The sequence below is a fragment of the Glossina fuscipes genome, unplaced genomic scaffold, assembly GCF_014805625.2.
Source record: "Glossina fuscipes isolate IAEA_lab_2018 unplaced genomic scaffold, Yale_Gfus_2 0, whole genome shotgun sequence".
Classification (NCBI taxonomy): domain Eukaryota; kingdom Metazoa; phylum Arthropoda; class Insecta; order Diptera; family Glossinidae; genus Glossina; species Glossina fuscipes.
Window position 1 is genome coordinate 20256845 of NW_023998414.1, and position 17416 is coordinate 20274260.

The 17416-nt window shown below is 34.4% G+C and overlaps 1 protein-coding gene across 14 annotated transcripts in view; it reads right to left on the reverse strand.

The window, feature by feature from the left end:
- Positions 1–17416, reverse strand: part of LOC119636819 (disks large 1 tumor suppressor protein) — a 57751-nt gene that overhangs the window by 25970 nt on the left and 14365 nt on the right. For 11 of the 14 annotated variants that reach the window (XR_005247187.1, XM_038032469.1, XM_038032544.1 and 8 more), the window contains 2 exons: positions 14030–14209; positions 196–219 (listed from right to left, as the gene is read on the reverse strand). Coding sequence is in view for 13 of the 14 variants with exons in the window: in XM_038032469.1 (XP_037888397.1) it covers positions 196–219; positions 14030–14209 (204 nt within the window). In the remaining variant the exon portion in view is untranslated. The remainder of the gene's footprint in view (positions 1–195; positions 220–14029; positions 14210–17416) is intronic. The other 3 variants (XM_038032478.1, XM_038032493.1, XM_038032482.1) reach the window with 3 other exon arrangements.

The following is a 17416-nucleotide window of genomic DNA, read 5'->3' on the forward strand; positions in this document are numbered from 1 at the left end:
AAAATGAATTTAAATCATTTCTACAATGTTTTCTTTTCTTTTTTTTTTTCATTCTTTTTTTTCTTCATTTTTTTGTTATACGAAAATTATAAAAACAGAGAATTAGACGACATATTACACATTTGTTTATTGTAAGTCTGTGTAATGGACAGAGACACGCATACACATTCAATTGCACAAAACTAGACCGCTTACCTTATGTGAGGATGCACGGTGTACCTGTAACGTAAAATAAAGTAAAACGTTTGCAGCTTATAAATACAACGATTAAATTATATATATTTGATAGTTAAACAAAAAAAAAAAAAAAAAAAAAAAATAGAAAACCAACTTGGCAACATTTCAAATAACTATGAACTGAAAACGTACATATTTAAGTTAAAAGAATTATTTGTTGCGATAAAGATAAGAAATGTTTCGCAGGACGAGTGAAAGGACGATAAGACCTCTACACATATACAAATGTGGAGAGAAGCAATTTTCGAAAAGTTTTTCTGGTTTAGCTTTTTTTCATATATATATATATATATGTATAACAGTTAAATATGAGTGAGAGAATTGAACGCAAAAAAAGGTTCATTGAACGCACGCATAACATCATGGCGGCTATCTTAGCACTTGCCTCTGTATTAACAAAAAATGAATATCAGAGACACCGTAAGCTATATAGTTATATACATTTTTGATTAGCGTAAAATTTGTAAATCTATATAGCTATGTACGTCTGGCTGCTTAGGCTTGCTCAAGCTTTCAAAAAGGTTTGTAGGTGCACGAAGCTGGCCACCCGATGATACAGGGAAACTATAACCCATGGGTGTGAAGTTAAATTTCAATTTAACCAGCAAAGACATACATCTAAAATTTGACCAAATGTTCGAGAAGTCGTTAAATAGTTGTGACGTTCAACAAAGTTCTCTGAGGACTCAGTTTAGTTTAGTTTAATTTATAAATTCTAGTGTCTCTTTTTTTTCGGCACAGTAAAACAGATATGGATAACATACCTAGACCGTGCAAAATAAGTAACAAGTAAGAAAATTACTTCCGGTCGTTACCGAATCTTTTATACCCATCATCGTTCTCCTGAAAACAAAAGGAAAATATCTACATTTTCATGCTCTATAATATGGAGTGGACGCGGCTAATCTTTTTCTACTTTCGAAATCAAAGATCTTGCCGTGTAGGCTTGTGGGCGCTGTCCTCACGCCCTTTGGAAATGCTTGGGTCACTCCATTCATTTCCGTTATAAATATAGTAATATGACACCCCATTATATAGGGTAGGCGTGGTCAATTTTTGACATTTTTGTAACTATAGTGTGGGCAATACGGGCATTGCCAATAGAATATGCCTTGAAGTCGTTTATGAACATGAGGAACAAAAAACCAATATTTTATTGCTTTTGAAAAACGGTGCTATTCTCAGCTTACGTGGTACTGCGAGCGTGTCCTTCGACCACATTTAGCCCATTTTCAATACCAACATGCGTGCAAGAACTTTCAATGTCTGCGCCAACTTTGAGGTTGATGTGAGGAAAATGTTTACTGCAAACATAACACGGACGGATAGACGGATATGCTTAAATCGATTCAGAATTTAAGGCTGATCAAAAGCGTAATAGGTGCTTGCATGTATTTTGATCAGTTTCATCATATCCCAATTATCGGCAATTTTAAGGTCAATGACAAAGAACGGCCTAGAGGACCAAACAAGTTCGAAGACAATGAATTGCAAGAGATTTTAGACGAAAACCTATCTCAAACCCAAACAGTGTAACAATTGATGAATTAACTGTTTCTAGACGTTGCCATGCGATAGAAAAGATGCAAAAGGAGGGAAAATGGCTAACAAGTTTTCCGCGGCGTAAAGTGCTCTGTAAAAGCCATTACAGACCTCTGTTAAGTGGCTACGATCAACGACTGGGTGCAATACTTATATTTTCATATAGATTGATTTGGTATATATATATAGGTGAATGTCGGTAGAGTTATCGGGTTTGCCTGCACTAGAGTCTCAAATTTCACTACTTCCCTTCAGTAGGTTTACGCTTACATACTAAATTTCAAAAATGTGGTGAAAATGATTCCGAAGAGCAGAACATCACTTTGCTTAGCTTATTTGAAACGTATTTTCATATAGATGTAGGAGGTGCCCACAGAAGTATATTACATTTTCTCGCTTCGATGGAATATATTTCGAACAGACCTCTATTACGGTAGCTAAATTTGAATTTATTGTCATGCCCTTACAATGTTATCATTCGTTTTGATAAAAGGTAGCGATAGTCCTTCTGAACTCATTTTTAAGCTTGTGTTAACTTGGCTGCCTTCGTCTTATCCCGATTAACACAATCGATATTCCTCTAGGGAAAGGAATCGAATTGAATATTTTTGCACCTCCTTAGATAGAGAGATTTATTAATTGTTTAGAGAGGTGCTTTTTAAGAAATTTTAAGATTAAAAAATCATACTTGGATAGTTTGGATTTTTGGTGAACGTCTTTTACACGCGTCATCGTGAAACTTTTAAGAAACAAATTTTAATTCTAAGATAAACTATTTAACATCGATCATCCAAGAGTCAATGACTTCGTACAGAAAGTGAATCAACTATGAGGATATGCGTCAGGACTATTTCCTTTCCACTCGTCAATATCAAAATCAGCAAAGGCACTATTGTTTTGCAAGGCTGTTACAAGAATTCGCTTTACAATCTTGCGACAGATAATCATCTTAACACATGCTTTCCCATATCTTTTCACTGAAGGAGAGTAATTTAACTTACGATGCATTAATTGCTCCGCATTCGAAACGGCACAATTTTTGCTTGGAAATTAGTAGACTTGAAGAAATTTAATGGCGTATACGGTTTCTTTGAGCAATTATGTGAAGCAGATAGTGTCGTCTATTGAACGAAGCGCGACTTCGTTGTCTTTGGAGGGGCTCTTACTATTCTTATTTCTTTTTTTCAATATGACCAATCACTCGAAGGATTATACCGTATTCTTGTAACACGACGCCCGTCAGAGACATGTGATGGAAGAGATACATTATGCTTGCACGACTAGTGGCGTCCAATTCATAAAAGTGATAGCATCAGCGACTACTATAGCTCCTCGCAAAACAAACTTTGGCGTAAATGAAATTTGAAAACGCGCTACGTTCACTTGGATGTGAATTGCCAACATTTTTTGCCGCCGATTTCCACCCAACCGTGAGCTTACTTTCAGAAAAAAAAAACAGAAAGCAAAAGACACTCAAATTTTCTGGCGGTCAAAAGTTTCCGATGCATACGTTTTTTCCACTGAAAAATTCTGTTTCCCTTTACTTTTATTATTCCTCTTAAACCGAATCTGTCCCTAATCCGTCAGGCCTCTGACGCTCATTTTAAATTTGAACTTGAATATTTTGATTATTTTATATTATTGGAAAAAAATATGTTTTGCAGTTAGTCATGATGTGAAAATTAATCCTTTCCATTTTTATAACGATTGGAGTCGCAATGAGCCTCAAGGACTCATCAGTCAGTTTGATATTGTGTTCGGGCCCAAACGGTCGAATAAGGGACTTGCATGCATTTCATTTCGGAATCACAACCGCAATGTCACATTTAAATAAGAAAAAAAGTTTCTTTGCGAGCGATGAACTAAGCAAAAATGTATGCATGCCTGTTACGTCTGTGTAATGTTCATTCTAAACATGCTTGTGGTGTAGTTATCGAGTTCTGGTTCTAGTTCTTCTGGTCTCAAGTTATCGCTTTGGAATTTACCAAAGATATGGGGATTTCTTGCGGATAGGATTGATGTGGAAAATGAACTAAATCAATATGAACCGAGAATACCTTGGCTTTCTTACTTTTTTTGGTTAGACATGCGATAGAAATTTTCCCGCTTATTCTACAAAAATGTAAATAATTGGCCACGTCCCGTTCAAATATTATAGATTATGAATTTTTACCTTTTCGATTGCTTTCTTTTTTACCTTTACTTTGGATAAAGATGAAGGATAGAAAAGAGATTCGGTCAGAGTCGATCATGATTTGCTTACTTTTGTCTTATTTGCAAAGACTTTTCTATATTTGTGTCAATTCGAATCGAGGACATCATTGCGAACATATAGTGAATACTAGAACTAGACTACGTCATTTTGATCTTCGTTTTTTGGGTCTTCATAGAAATGATTATATAAAAATTTGTTGTTGCCATTATTTATACGAAGAGACTTTCGAATATATATAATCCCTTTTTTTTTGTACTTTGTGTAGTCCTCGAAATACCAAGGACACATACCTGCTTCTACTACTCGTTGATCGGCTTTGTTCACTTGCCACAGCCGCAACAATGAAGATGAACAGGAATTTTGCACAAGCAATGTTCAAAATCTGTTGCGATCATTTTTTCATATCTATTCGCCAAATCCACTTGCATAAGCAATTCAAATACGATCAATCTATTTGTAATTGGATGAAGAATGTGCTACTAGTACGCATTAAAGTAAATTGTAAATAACTTGGAACTAGAGTGTCATCGTTCGTTTTGGGCATGCTGGTGAACAAATTGAGACCAATTTTGAACTGAACGTGAAACGGGACCAGAAGTTATAGGCGAAAATGTGGAAAAATAGTCCGCGTGTTTTCCGAATTTGTTTCGCTATCTACGACGGGTTCGCTAAAGTATTAGAGAAAATAAAAATCAATAGGTAAAACTGCTTGCTGTCTTTGATTTCGAACGCGCAGTAGAGTTTGTTTTTTTAACACAATCAGTCTTATCGGATCATTTCAAAGCATTCGTTAGGCCTACATAGAATAAGAAATTTTCTGAAAAATTTGCAGTCGCGTCCCCCATTCCCCTTAATTATTCATTTATTCAGAGTCTTAATAAGACATTTAGTATCTGAGAAATATGTATTCGTATTCCTCGAGTCGAGTAATGCCTAGTTTAGATTCCTTGCTTGAAGACAAAAAGAATGGGAAGACATTTGCTGCAAAACTTTTTCTAGGCATCGAAATACATCTTAGCCTTCCCGAAGTTTTCGCATCTAAATAACAGACTTTCCTTTCACATATGCACACAGTCGCCTCGTTTCCGTCTGATTCTATATGCTGCGACTCAAATTTTGGGCAATAAGAAAAATATAAAACAATTTCTGACCGATTAAGTGGGGGATAATAGAGAATATTTTTTTTACCTAACAGTCTTAAGTGAAATGGAGACCTTTCATCAATAATAATGTAATGTAAATTTAGAAAATTATAAACATATTGTCAAACACGATATCAGGCGGCAGCGCAAAAATTTCTAAAACATATGCATATCTTTCCTTATAATGCCGTCACTCACTGTAAAGGTTGCGGCAAAATAGGTTATAAAAGCAACATGTTTCTATTTTTTCCTCAGTGACATTTAACAAAATATTTCAAATGAATCTAAATAGTCACACACACACACGCAAAAAAGAAACAAAAAGATTCTAGAGAAAAAACGTTCAGTAATGAAAGAAAGACAAATAAAAATTCGAAATGAAATTGTTATTCATTTTTATATATAGTAAACCGATATTCGCATGTATATATACACGACTTGCAGTAAAATTATGTTCATTGATACGCCCATCTCTCAATCTACAATATTGATGGATGAAAGAACAAAAAAAAAACCTGTAAATCATTATCTATTTTTCTTGCAGAAAAAAAGGAATTTCGAAAAATTTCATCTAGAAGATGTAGTGCGATATGCTCTAAAGTAACGAAAGGAATAGTTCATTAAAAGAGTCGCAAAGACGAATACCAACTAAGAATAAGTTATAAGAAAACAAGCAAAAGCCCCATAGTTCACCACAACTCGACATCACTTCGCTTATTCGCAGTTATTCATATAACGACTTTTCAAAATAAAGTTAAAAAAGTGCTGCAATCCGAACCACTTTCAATAGCGTTCGCCCTTGGCCCAAAACACGCCGATTCAAATCTCACATTTCATCAAAATATTTCAGAAATTGTGCACAAAAATGCTAAAAAGAAGGACAGACGGACAGACAAACTTAGATCAATTCAGAACACGATGGTGACTTGATGGTGAGTATACTGAAATATGGGTCTATTGCAAATCCGTCCGGATGTTGCTTATGTTCGCATAAACTAAATGCACCCTTATACCACAACTGGCGTAGGACGTAATAATTTATTCTTCTTATAGAACGAATATCTATATATATATATGTATATATACTTTCTAATACGCGAGACTTACTACGATATTGCGCGATCTGCAAAATAACACATGCTTAAAAACTCGCTCCCATTAATATCGCGTCACTTTGAGCGTTATAAGCACGAGCTTATAAGTATTTTGCGGGCAAAGTGCTGAGTGAAGGAATAAGTTCGCGGTGTTTTCTTCCATCCATAGCTTCAGAATCGCCTAACTTTGGTATTACCGATTACTAATCCTGCCACGCCGTACTATAGGTCACTTGCGAAACGTGACCGAGAGACGGGTAATCGCGTGGTTAGTTTTTCCCCTAGATATTTCAGAGCGATTATAGGAAAGGTTGCCGATAGAAAAGACTTCAAATATAGGATTATTGCCCGGCTTTTTGGTGAAAGAACGCCACGAACTCTCTATTCTTTAAACATTTCTCGATTAATATGATTATAAACTAGCGATGTGTTGGTGAAAAAACGCCCAAAATGTTATTTTTGAAATATTCTTGATTAATATGAATATAATGAGTTACGAATTTGTAGCATAAATCCCATGCGAAGTATTATCGCCCTATCGTGATATATATGTGTAAAGAATTTTTTCAAAATTTGAGCTCATTTTTAAAATTTAATTACTTTCAAGTCATTCAACAAATGTTACGGTATTTTTTTTTATTTATTTTTTTTTTGTTCTTTATTTAATTATCTATTGTATGTCACTTTATCACCTTTCGTACGTGTTATAATATAACTGAATAGGTTTAGTGCTGCCAAAGTAAAGAGAGTTTAAAGCAACCTCCTATCAGCAAAAAAAAAAAAAAAAGTAACAAAGTCTTTCCGTGACCGAAGACAGTTTTTAGTTTCTTTAGTTTAGTCATCATCTACGAGTTTCTGCAATAATGCTATTTAACCAGTTAACTGTGTCGACCTCTTTTGCGATATACTCGTACGCTGCTCGTCAAACAAAGAGTATACGCAATATGAAATTAGGTTGTAGCGAAACGTGATAATTGACAAAATGACAAAAATATTTTAGAAAATACATTATTATGGCAAATACACATTGATAATGATATAATCTTTTGAGGACATCCGACAAGGACGGATGGACGGATTGTGACATATATGTTCGTCATACACGAACTGATTTGCTGATTGAAAATGCTGTTCGAAATATGTAGGATATATACCCTATGATACATAGAATGACTGCATCTCCGTTCTAGCTTGCAATCAAGTATCTTCAAGTCCAAGTTAGCATTTCGACTAATAATGTCTAGTTTCCCTAAACCAATAACTTGACCCAAGGAACTACCGATAATTACTGTTTCAATACATTAGTTGGCCCATGTGAAAGCTACCTACGTAAGCAATTAATTGTTTGGGTTTGCTTCAGAAATTTTGGGTTTCTTCTAATCCCTCTTGATTTGCGAAGATCGTATGGCAAAATTAATTTCCCATAGCAATGAATCAAGTAATCTAAGGAGGTTTGATTTTCAATGGGTCAACGTCACTCTTTCAGCAAATTTAAAAATCATTCGGCACGCGGTTTTGTTTTCACACAAGGAAATAGGAGGGCCTTGCAATGTTAAATGGTGATAGTATGACGCTTGGCTTATCAACTAAATGATTTCAATATTCGTGCCTTGATGGAGAATGGTCCGGTGTCACGCTTGATTTTTGTGTTTATTGTTTTTAACGCGACCGCTGGCAACAATTTTTTAACCGTTATATAATCACATATGTGCAAATATATATACATATATACATACATGCTAACATATAAGTCTTAAACGGATGGTGACTGGAGATGAGAAATGGATCACATACGATAACCCTGTGCGAAAACGATCGTGGTCAAAGAGCGGTGAAGCACCTCAAACGGCCAGGAAGGTTTTGCTATGCATTTGGTGGGACTGGAAGGAGATTATTTATTATGAGTTGCTGCCATATGGCCAAACGCTAAATTCTGATCTCTACTGTCAACAACTGGACCGTTTGAAGATAGCGATTGACCAGAAACGGCCAGAATTTGCCAACAGGAGAGGTGTCGTGTTCCACCAGGACAACGCTAGGCCACACACATCTACATTGACTCGCCAGAAACTTCGGGAACTTGGTTGGGAAGTTTTAATTCATCCGCCATACAGTCCGGACTTGGCACCAAGCGATTATCATCTTTTTCTTGCATTGCAAAATTTCTTTAACGATAAAAAATTGGAATCTAGGGAGGATTGTGAAAATCGACTACTAGAGTTTTTTGCAAATAGAGACCAGGACTTCTATGAGAGAGGCATTTTGAAGTTACCTTTAAAATGGCAACAAATCATACAACAAAACGGTGCTTATTTGACCCAAATCGGACAATCCGAAGCATGTTAAATAAAGTCCTGAAGTTCATATAAAAATAATGGATTTCTTTTTCCCCAAACATTGCGACCAAGAAGTAGATAAATTGCACGGGTACATCGAATATCAAGAATATTTTTTTTCTAAATTGGTCCCACCGTGACAGACATCTGTGTCAAATTTTACATCCTAAACGTTTCATTAGTATAGTAGTGTTTTCTCCGTTTTTTGACCATCCATCGGTCATAGAACGCATTATTACCTGAGATAAGACTTAGATTTGCTCATATAACCCGGAACGTACATTGCACAATAGGTGGGTCCAAGATCGAAAAAACCCACCAAAGTCGCTGCTATGCTTGCTGTACTTTACATGGGACAAGCAAGTAACACGGAAACCCAAGATGCTTACAGTTTCTGTTATATAGACGTGTGGGCGGTGTGTATGTGAGTTTTTCGAAAAGTTTGGGTCGCGGGTGATGGGTATAAAAGAGAGCAAAATTAAATTGGTCCTATTCCTTGAACATAATGTATATTTATGTTTATAAATTATTTAATTATTTAATTTATGAGAATGAATGAGGAAAACATTATTATAACATTAATGGAACTAAAATAGGAGGAGATGGGTTCATATCAAGCTTGATGCAAAATGAAAGAATTATAATTTAATCGCTGTAAGCACTAAAAAAGGAGCGAGACCCGCGAGCAAGAAAAAATGCCAGACGAAACCAATAGACGCCCAACTCAATTAATTGTACAGTATATTTTAGAAATTTTGAAAGAGTTTTCCCAATTTTCGAAGCAAAAATACTCAGTTCGTTTAGAAGAGTAACGAGTTTGGTGTTGACTTGACATTACTTTAAAACCAATAAGATCACTAAAGTGTGCTATGACCTGCTGTTATATATCCTGCGTCACTCCAAGTTTCTTCATGTCAATGACTTTCCCAAAAATGAAAAAGTGGTTCAATCCGAAACATTTTTTTGCTTGGACGAAAACATCAACATTATCAGAACAGGTCTGTGTCAATGTATGCAATACCTAGAAAGACTTAAAATAGAGTAGCTTTTTATTAAACCGATCAGTCCAGAATCACTTTCATAATTGATCCAAGCTTGTCTGTCCATCTGTCCGCCGTCCGTTCGTCTTGTATTTGTATGTTTAATCTACAGGTCAAAATTTTTGGCATATTTTGATGACATTTGATATATCGACATATTTTGAACCGAAGACGAACACTAATGAAAATGGCCATTGTGTCATGTCCAGAGCATTTAGCATAAATGCTAACAAAATGTTCTGGCGATAAAACAATGACGCAACCAAAGATTTACAAAAGGTACCAGCTATGAAAAAAAAAAACGTAAAAGTCTGGGCGCAAGTCGTTCCAAAATTAATTGATAATACTTTATGGATCGTCTATTCGTGAGAAACGTCCGTATTGATCGCAAGACGATTTGTGTTCTTTGCTTCGCTTTAATTATCCATAAATTTTTAAACAGCACTTGTTCCATCCATTATATTCATCTCACACCGTTCCGGATGACGATTTTCTTTTACCAAGATTAAAGCAGAAATCGCGTCGTTTTAATCATTTCGAATCCATAACAGCTCTTAAAGCAAAACCACTGACTGCTTTAAAAACAACTTACAAAAAAGGCTCTAACTTACGACTCAACGAATCAACATTTTATCAATTGTTTATGATAGTTGCAGCAACTGAAAAAAAACCTTTGCTTTGCAATTCGCGAAAGGCGCGAAATTAGAAAATAAAAAATTCCACTTATTATCCGAAGGCGGTATTGTGTGAACATGTAGAAAACCGGCTTAAAGGACATTTTATATTATATTTATCATTATTACTCAGACTTTCGTTGCCTGCTGCACACGGAGTAAGGAATGTTCCAATTGACGTTTGCCCGCTATAAAGCTATGTTTGCAGGCAAAGTCTGCATATGAAATACTGCGTAATACCGCATATGTCAGCAACGAAAGTGTCAAATAATGTGGAAAATGTGAAGAGTGCATTTCTAGCGCATCGATATATAGTTTTTGTATGGAAAATCACGAAAAAAGCCATCAACTTATCAACAGTCGGTCAAAACTTATAACCGAAAGGAAGGGAAGAGGGGCAGTTGTTAAACATGCATATATATATTGTGTGACGAGCATACTGCGTTAAATACTTAATCAAAATTTTCAGGGAGCTTTAAGAAGCTTGAGGAAATTTAAAAATAAACGATGTTATCATCGATCGCTATTATAATAAATGCTCAGATCATTCAAAAAAGATGTGAAAAATAATTTTTTTCCTATTCGTCACATATCTGTATTCATAATACATATAGACGCAGACGCACTTACACAAATGCATAAATAAATGTATGTGTCACGCACTCACGCCCCCAACTATCGTTCTTAATATATGCAAAAGTGCATATATTCATTTAAATGTATTTTATGTAATATTTTTTATATTTCTCTCTTCACATTTGATTGCAAAAAAAAAAAAAAAAAAAGCATGAATAATTTGCTTAGAAAAAAAAGCCCAAGTTTATATTGAAAACTGTAATGAATACAAATATTTATACTCGTAACGCTTAACGTATATAATAAATAGGCATGTATTGCAGGCATTGCGACAATTACCGAGTCCAAGTTGAATAGTGACGAAACCTTTTTGATGAATCCGCTACTGCCACTACTACCCCCACCACCCCCACCACCACCGCTTCCACCACTTTCTTGACGTTTCTTCTTACGTGTGGTCATCTCTTGTTTCACTTAACCGACTGAACGACCGAGATCAGTTCCACAAAACACAGCGCACACTCACGTTACAAAAATGTACTACTTTTTTATTTTATTTATATATATACACATATGTATATACATATATATATACACATATGTATATACATATATATATATATATATATATATATATATATATATATATGTATATATATTTATATCTATATATACATTTGACACACAAGCATATACACTCACGATATGTAGAGTTAGTCAGTCAATGATATTAATTTTATTTAAGGAGACGTTCGTCGTAATAGAAACACCGATAATGAAATGGGAAATAATGTGTAAACAGCAGTAACAACTATAAGATTGCACGGTTTTAATAATTACATTTTGTATGGCAGTTGTTTTTTTTTTTTTCTCTTACGTTATATTTTCGTATTTTTTTTTTTTTTACTTCTCTATGAATGTTCCGGTATTTAATAAGATACATGAGAGTTATCAAAAATGACAACAACAAATTTTTATACGCACTAATAGCGTATATAGGTAGCCGATGCAATATTTCGCTCTCATATCATTTTCCAGAACGTACATCGGCAATATTTGCAAAGTGTTACTGAACATGATTTTTTTTTCGGTGTATCTTCTCTGGCTTTTTTACTTTACACTTGTTGAGAACGATCTAACAAACTAAGATTTATTTTTTTAATAATCTTAAAAACGGTCGTTCAAAATTAATTTTATCGTCAAATTTAAAAAATATTTTCACATTTTTCCGCAGCGCATGTATGCAACAAAAAAAAAAATATTGCTGCTAAATTAAAAAAAAAAACAATCGCTTGATATACAAAACATTCTGCAGCACCGCTAACAAACACATAGCACACACTGTTACATTCATTTACTTGCAACTTGCATGTTACTTCGTATCGTCGTCGTCGTCGTCGTTATTGTTGTTTAGATAAAATATTTCAATTATTTATGAACTCTCTTGGCTTTCCCTTCATTGTACGTACTACAAAATAACGCACGCACACATACAAACACACATACGACTACTTTATATATATATATTCATATGCATATATAAATCACAAATTAGCAACTGTATGAGGTTGGTCGCCAAGCAACCTTTTTTTACAAAACATCGCCATGAAAAGAAATTTCCAATCAGCCATTTTGCGCTTTTCATCAAACTATTTATATAAAATATTTTTTTACACTTTATTACCAGCAGTTAGTTACTATTTCATTTCAACTCATTTCTCTCTTAATTTCCTTCACTTAACTTCCACATAAATGCCGCCGTTTAAAAGCATAAGCCTCTTTAATAATAGTATAAAAAAAATTCCTTACGCGTTTACGAATCGCATACCGAGTAAAAATAATGACTGACTGAATGAATGAAGTACGCGGCAGTGAGAGAATTTTTATGTGATATTTGTTTCTATTATATGGCAATGCCTTCATGTCGGCGTTATACTTTTCCGAATTGCTGCGGTATTTGCCAAAGTTTTGCAAATACTCTACTACTTTTACTCTCATAAAGCACAAAAATGGGAACACGAAAACACAAAGTGTTTTTTTTAAGCAATATGCTTATCTATCATTTTTTATACGAATTTCTAAGAACCCAACCCGGCGCATCAACTTTGAACGATCGCTTACTCCAGTAAGCATCATACACAGAGCGAATTCATTCTCAGAGTTGCCTAACCATTTATTAAGCCTAAAACGCACATTTATTTGTAATAATTATATTTACGATATACGATAAACCATGAACTATAATTTTGCATAAAATTAATTCTTAAAACGGCAACGAATGTAACAGCTGACGTTTTTTCTGCTTTTTTAAATCAGAAAATGTTTTAATAACAAACTAAGTAAAAAGCTTCGTAAACAAGCGTCTCTATTAAAGTGAGAGGAAAGTATACGCATCTTCTTCTTCTTCGTGTCTCATCCTTGATTATTGGCCTTAAGGGGATTATAAAAATTTATAAAAAAATGTCATGACAAGAAAAAAAATTCTGTATTAAATACAAACCATTTTAACGAAAATCACATACGTTTTACAAGATTAAATAAAAAATAAAATTATTAAAAAAAAGGAGAAATATTCGTCAAAAAATTTTATTAACACACATGCAGAGTGAAGATAATATGCAAAAATAAAAGGAAATAAAAGAAATCACGGCATAAAAATTAATTATAAATTTTTTGATAATAAAATTTTTAATTCATATAACCGTACATACATTATTACTTTTTTAATACTCTTATATACGGTCATGAAAGCATTTTTAATATATAATAATAATAAGTAGAATGATATCGTTTAATTACTTAGCACAAAATAGCAAAGAAAAAAAAATTATACAACTTTGTTACAAGTTTAATTTATTTTTTGCTTGTAGCTTGTAATGCAATGAATGGAAGAATGCAATAAATATTGAGAATGTATGTTTTTAGGTACATATTTGGCACATATTAATAGGAAAAGAAAATCATAATAGTAATAATAATAATAATAATAATAATAATAATAATTAATAATAACAAAAATGAAGAGTTACAAAAAAATTGAAGTAACGTCGAGAGGCAAGCATATTATGCTATAAGTCCTTTAAGACGAGCAAAATATTCTTTGGTAGTAGCATTTAAGTGTAATAAATTAAATTATAAACGCCAGCAGTGAAACACACTTCATATGAACTTACGATATTTACATCAGAATTTCCGGTTTGATGTGATAGCTGTTGTCGGCCATTGTTTTGAGTTTGCATGTCGTTCACTTTAACTGTGTTGGCATCTGTTGTTGTTGTTGTTGTTCCTGCTATTTTCACGTCGGCTTTGTCAGCCGCACGGTTTCCATCATTTTCTACTTTTACGGCTTGATTCTAAACAAAAAAGTATAAAGTATGAAGAGAAAAACATGTATTATTAACGATATATAAAAAATAAAAAGGAAATTAATGCAAGAAAGCAATCAATATTTCATTGCACTCATTATATCAGTAAGTTGAACAAGAATAGAACAAGTATTACTAAAACGCCATAGGAGGGAAACACGTTTTCTGCAATAGGATAACAATATTATTATGTAACGATTTGCTAATCAAATTTTTAGCAAATATATATGATAGTTGTTTTGTGTTTAATAAGATTTTTTAAACGAAAAACAAACCTCTTTATATATCTACTACAAGTGGTTCTATTAAATATTTCATATCTTCGTAACGCGCTTAGAAACATGGATTGGAGATTGCATGAAATACTTATGCGCACACGGTCTTGATCAGTGCGAACAGCGAAAGAGAAATATTTGTATATATTCTTGATTAAAGTGAGGTGTGAGAGATCGCATCGGCCACGTGTGCGCTTGTTGAAACTGCTATTAAGATCTCGAAATGTCGATCGGAAAAACTGAAAAGGTAATCTCAGATTTGAAAACATAAAAGTTTTCTAAATTTCTCTTTCCGCTTACTACAAACGGAAATATTCATTGTATTCATTGTTACGCGTTGATTTTACATTAGCCTATCCAAAATCTAAAGATTGAGCGGGAAAAATGATCTAATTCCTCTACAGTCATATCCACAAAAGGCACCCAACTGTAACTTATGTAATGCTTAGCAGATGCTAATCCAGCATTTGACACAATATTTGTGAAGATTATCTGAAAATTCACGGCGAAAATGCTCAACAACAAAACACTTTCACCCTTCACTACTAAAGAGCACTATATAGAGGCACTAAATGATCTCTTCCACCTATTTGTAAAACACAGAAATTCAAAAACTTGTCTGATTTCGGAATACATACATATTAGATAGCCAGCTGGAACACCGCTTATAAGATCTTAGTTGAAGTTGAAAACTGCAAATTAAAGACGAAATTTTGCTTCATATCAAAGCATAACTCATTACTAACTATAATGAATTACGTATCGAATATTGCTGATACGCATGTATATGCATATGTGCATATTGATCCATAGACTCTATATATACATATATAACTTTCTATACCTAATGCTATAAGCAAAAAGGTATCGCCTTTTTCTCGCTTCGATAAAAGTCCGTCAAGCCGAACTCCTCTCCTGCTTCCTATGTTCTTATTTAATTAGGTTCCAACGCACATTACAAAGAAACAAGAAAGCAAGTAAAAAGCCGATAATAGGCCACGGCCTATCACACCCTATACCATTCCAAAATTTTTAATATATTGGCTTTTGAAAGTAAAGGGCGTTATATGGTACGCGGTTGAAAAAGTAGTCCGATCGGAACCATTTTTAATGGCGTTCGTCCTTGGGGCAAAACACGTGAGTGTACTAAATATCATAAAAATATCTCAAAAATTACGGCCTGTTGGTTAAACACAATAAACCAAGATGGACAGACAGACAGACAATCAAGATTGGTATATTAAAAGGCGTACACCCCTAGGTGTATGATATAACACCGTTTTTGCGGCAAAGGTCAGCAGAAATTTTAAAATTGCAATTTCATGATTACAAGTTAAAAATTGAATTTCAAAAGTGACGCACTCGCTGATCTAAAGGTGGAAAATAAAACTCAGAAGTCTTGACGTCTATGCGCAAATTTGCCTCGAAACAATCGATTAGTTATTGTTGGAAGTTAATCCCCCATCTTGTATTCATACAATAAGGGTGACAACAGACTAAAGTCTTGATTTGATCGACATCGCTAGCGCTTGATCGATAAAAAATCCGAAAGGGCATCTTTAAGATGAAAATAAAATTTGGGCTTAACGAGCACTAGCTCTAATTGAATTTAAGCCCAAGCTACAGTTGAACTGTCGACGAGGATAGGAATATAATGATTGCACGCCTCGCCGATCGAGACTTGCCGTGTTCTTAATCAGTTTGTGCCATTCGTACCTTATCAATATAATTAAAGAACCTGAAGACGAATGGCAAAGCTGGGCGACAACGACATTCCAGTAAGGCGCTGTAAGTCGTGTATGACACTACTCATTGAATCAATACTCAGTGCATCATATTCGAAGATACACGCTTGTGGCTCGATGGCTTTATGAATGGGTAAAATTTTGTTTCTTACATCAAGTGCAATTGGTCAATTTAATATAATGTAACGCTGGGCTGTACTTTGTGGATCCCTTTGGACCTAGTGCATCGGCATATTAAGTTTCGGGGAATGTATGCAACAACACCCAGAGGAAATTGAAATAAAACTGCGCTCAGAGAATGATTCTGATCAATTTGGGGAATTCGAAAATGATTCTGAATCGGCGAACGTCCCTCAGTTTACCTATCTATCTGATTTCTCGAAATACATAACATATTTTGATCCAAGTATGAACGCTCCTGAAATTGAATTGGATTGAACCAATAGTTGCTTAAAAAAGAAACGAAGGTAAGATTCAATGGAACGTCGAATATTTCGGCACAAATATTCGGTCTACATTTAACAGTATTTAAAACATGGTTGTTACAAAACTTAATAATCAAACACTTTAGGGGATTATTTTTGCAAAAATTGTTTGTGTGAGTATTCAAGTCAAGCAGTTCGGGAATGTATCGAAGTTTTGAAGCTTCATGTAAACTAGGCAAAGTACGTTACATGCTCCTCGTGTGAAGCAATTACGAAGACATACCTTCACGAACTTGTACTCTTGTACTGCCAGCACCAGCAGAGTTGTAAAGATATACATAATTCTTACTGCGGAACATGGTAATGGTTGTGTTATCACTTATGGTAATATTATCAATCTTTAGATGAGCACCCTTGTTCGCGGTTTTAGCAGCCTCTGCCCCTTTGTAAGCACGGCAGTCTGTGTTCCTTATTGAATTCCCTTAGAATCTTCCTTACATCTGCTGTAGAAGGTTGGTTTTGGTCTAGAATTTAGGATTTCATTTATCTACTTATTGATGCTTATGTGACCCCGAAGCCATCAAGACCTATTATAATAGATTACAATGTCCGCACTGCCGCTACTTGCACAGTTTCACAGTACAATGTGCTCTAATTTCTTTCCTTGACCATTAAATTTTTCCTTATACTTTCCCATTAATGTGCTAATGTGTTCCCCTTTAGCTGTGTCGTGAGTCCGGGACATCTGCT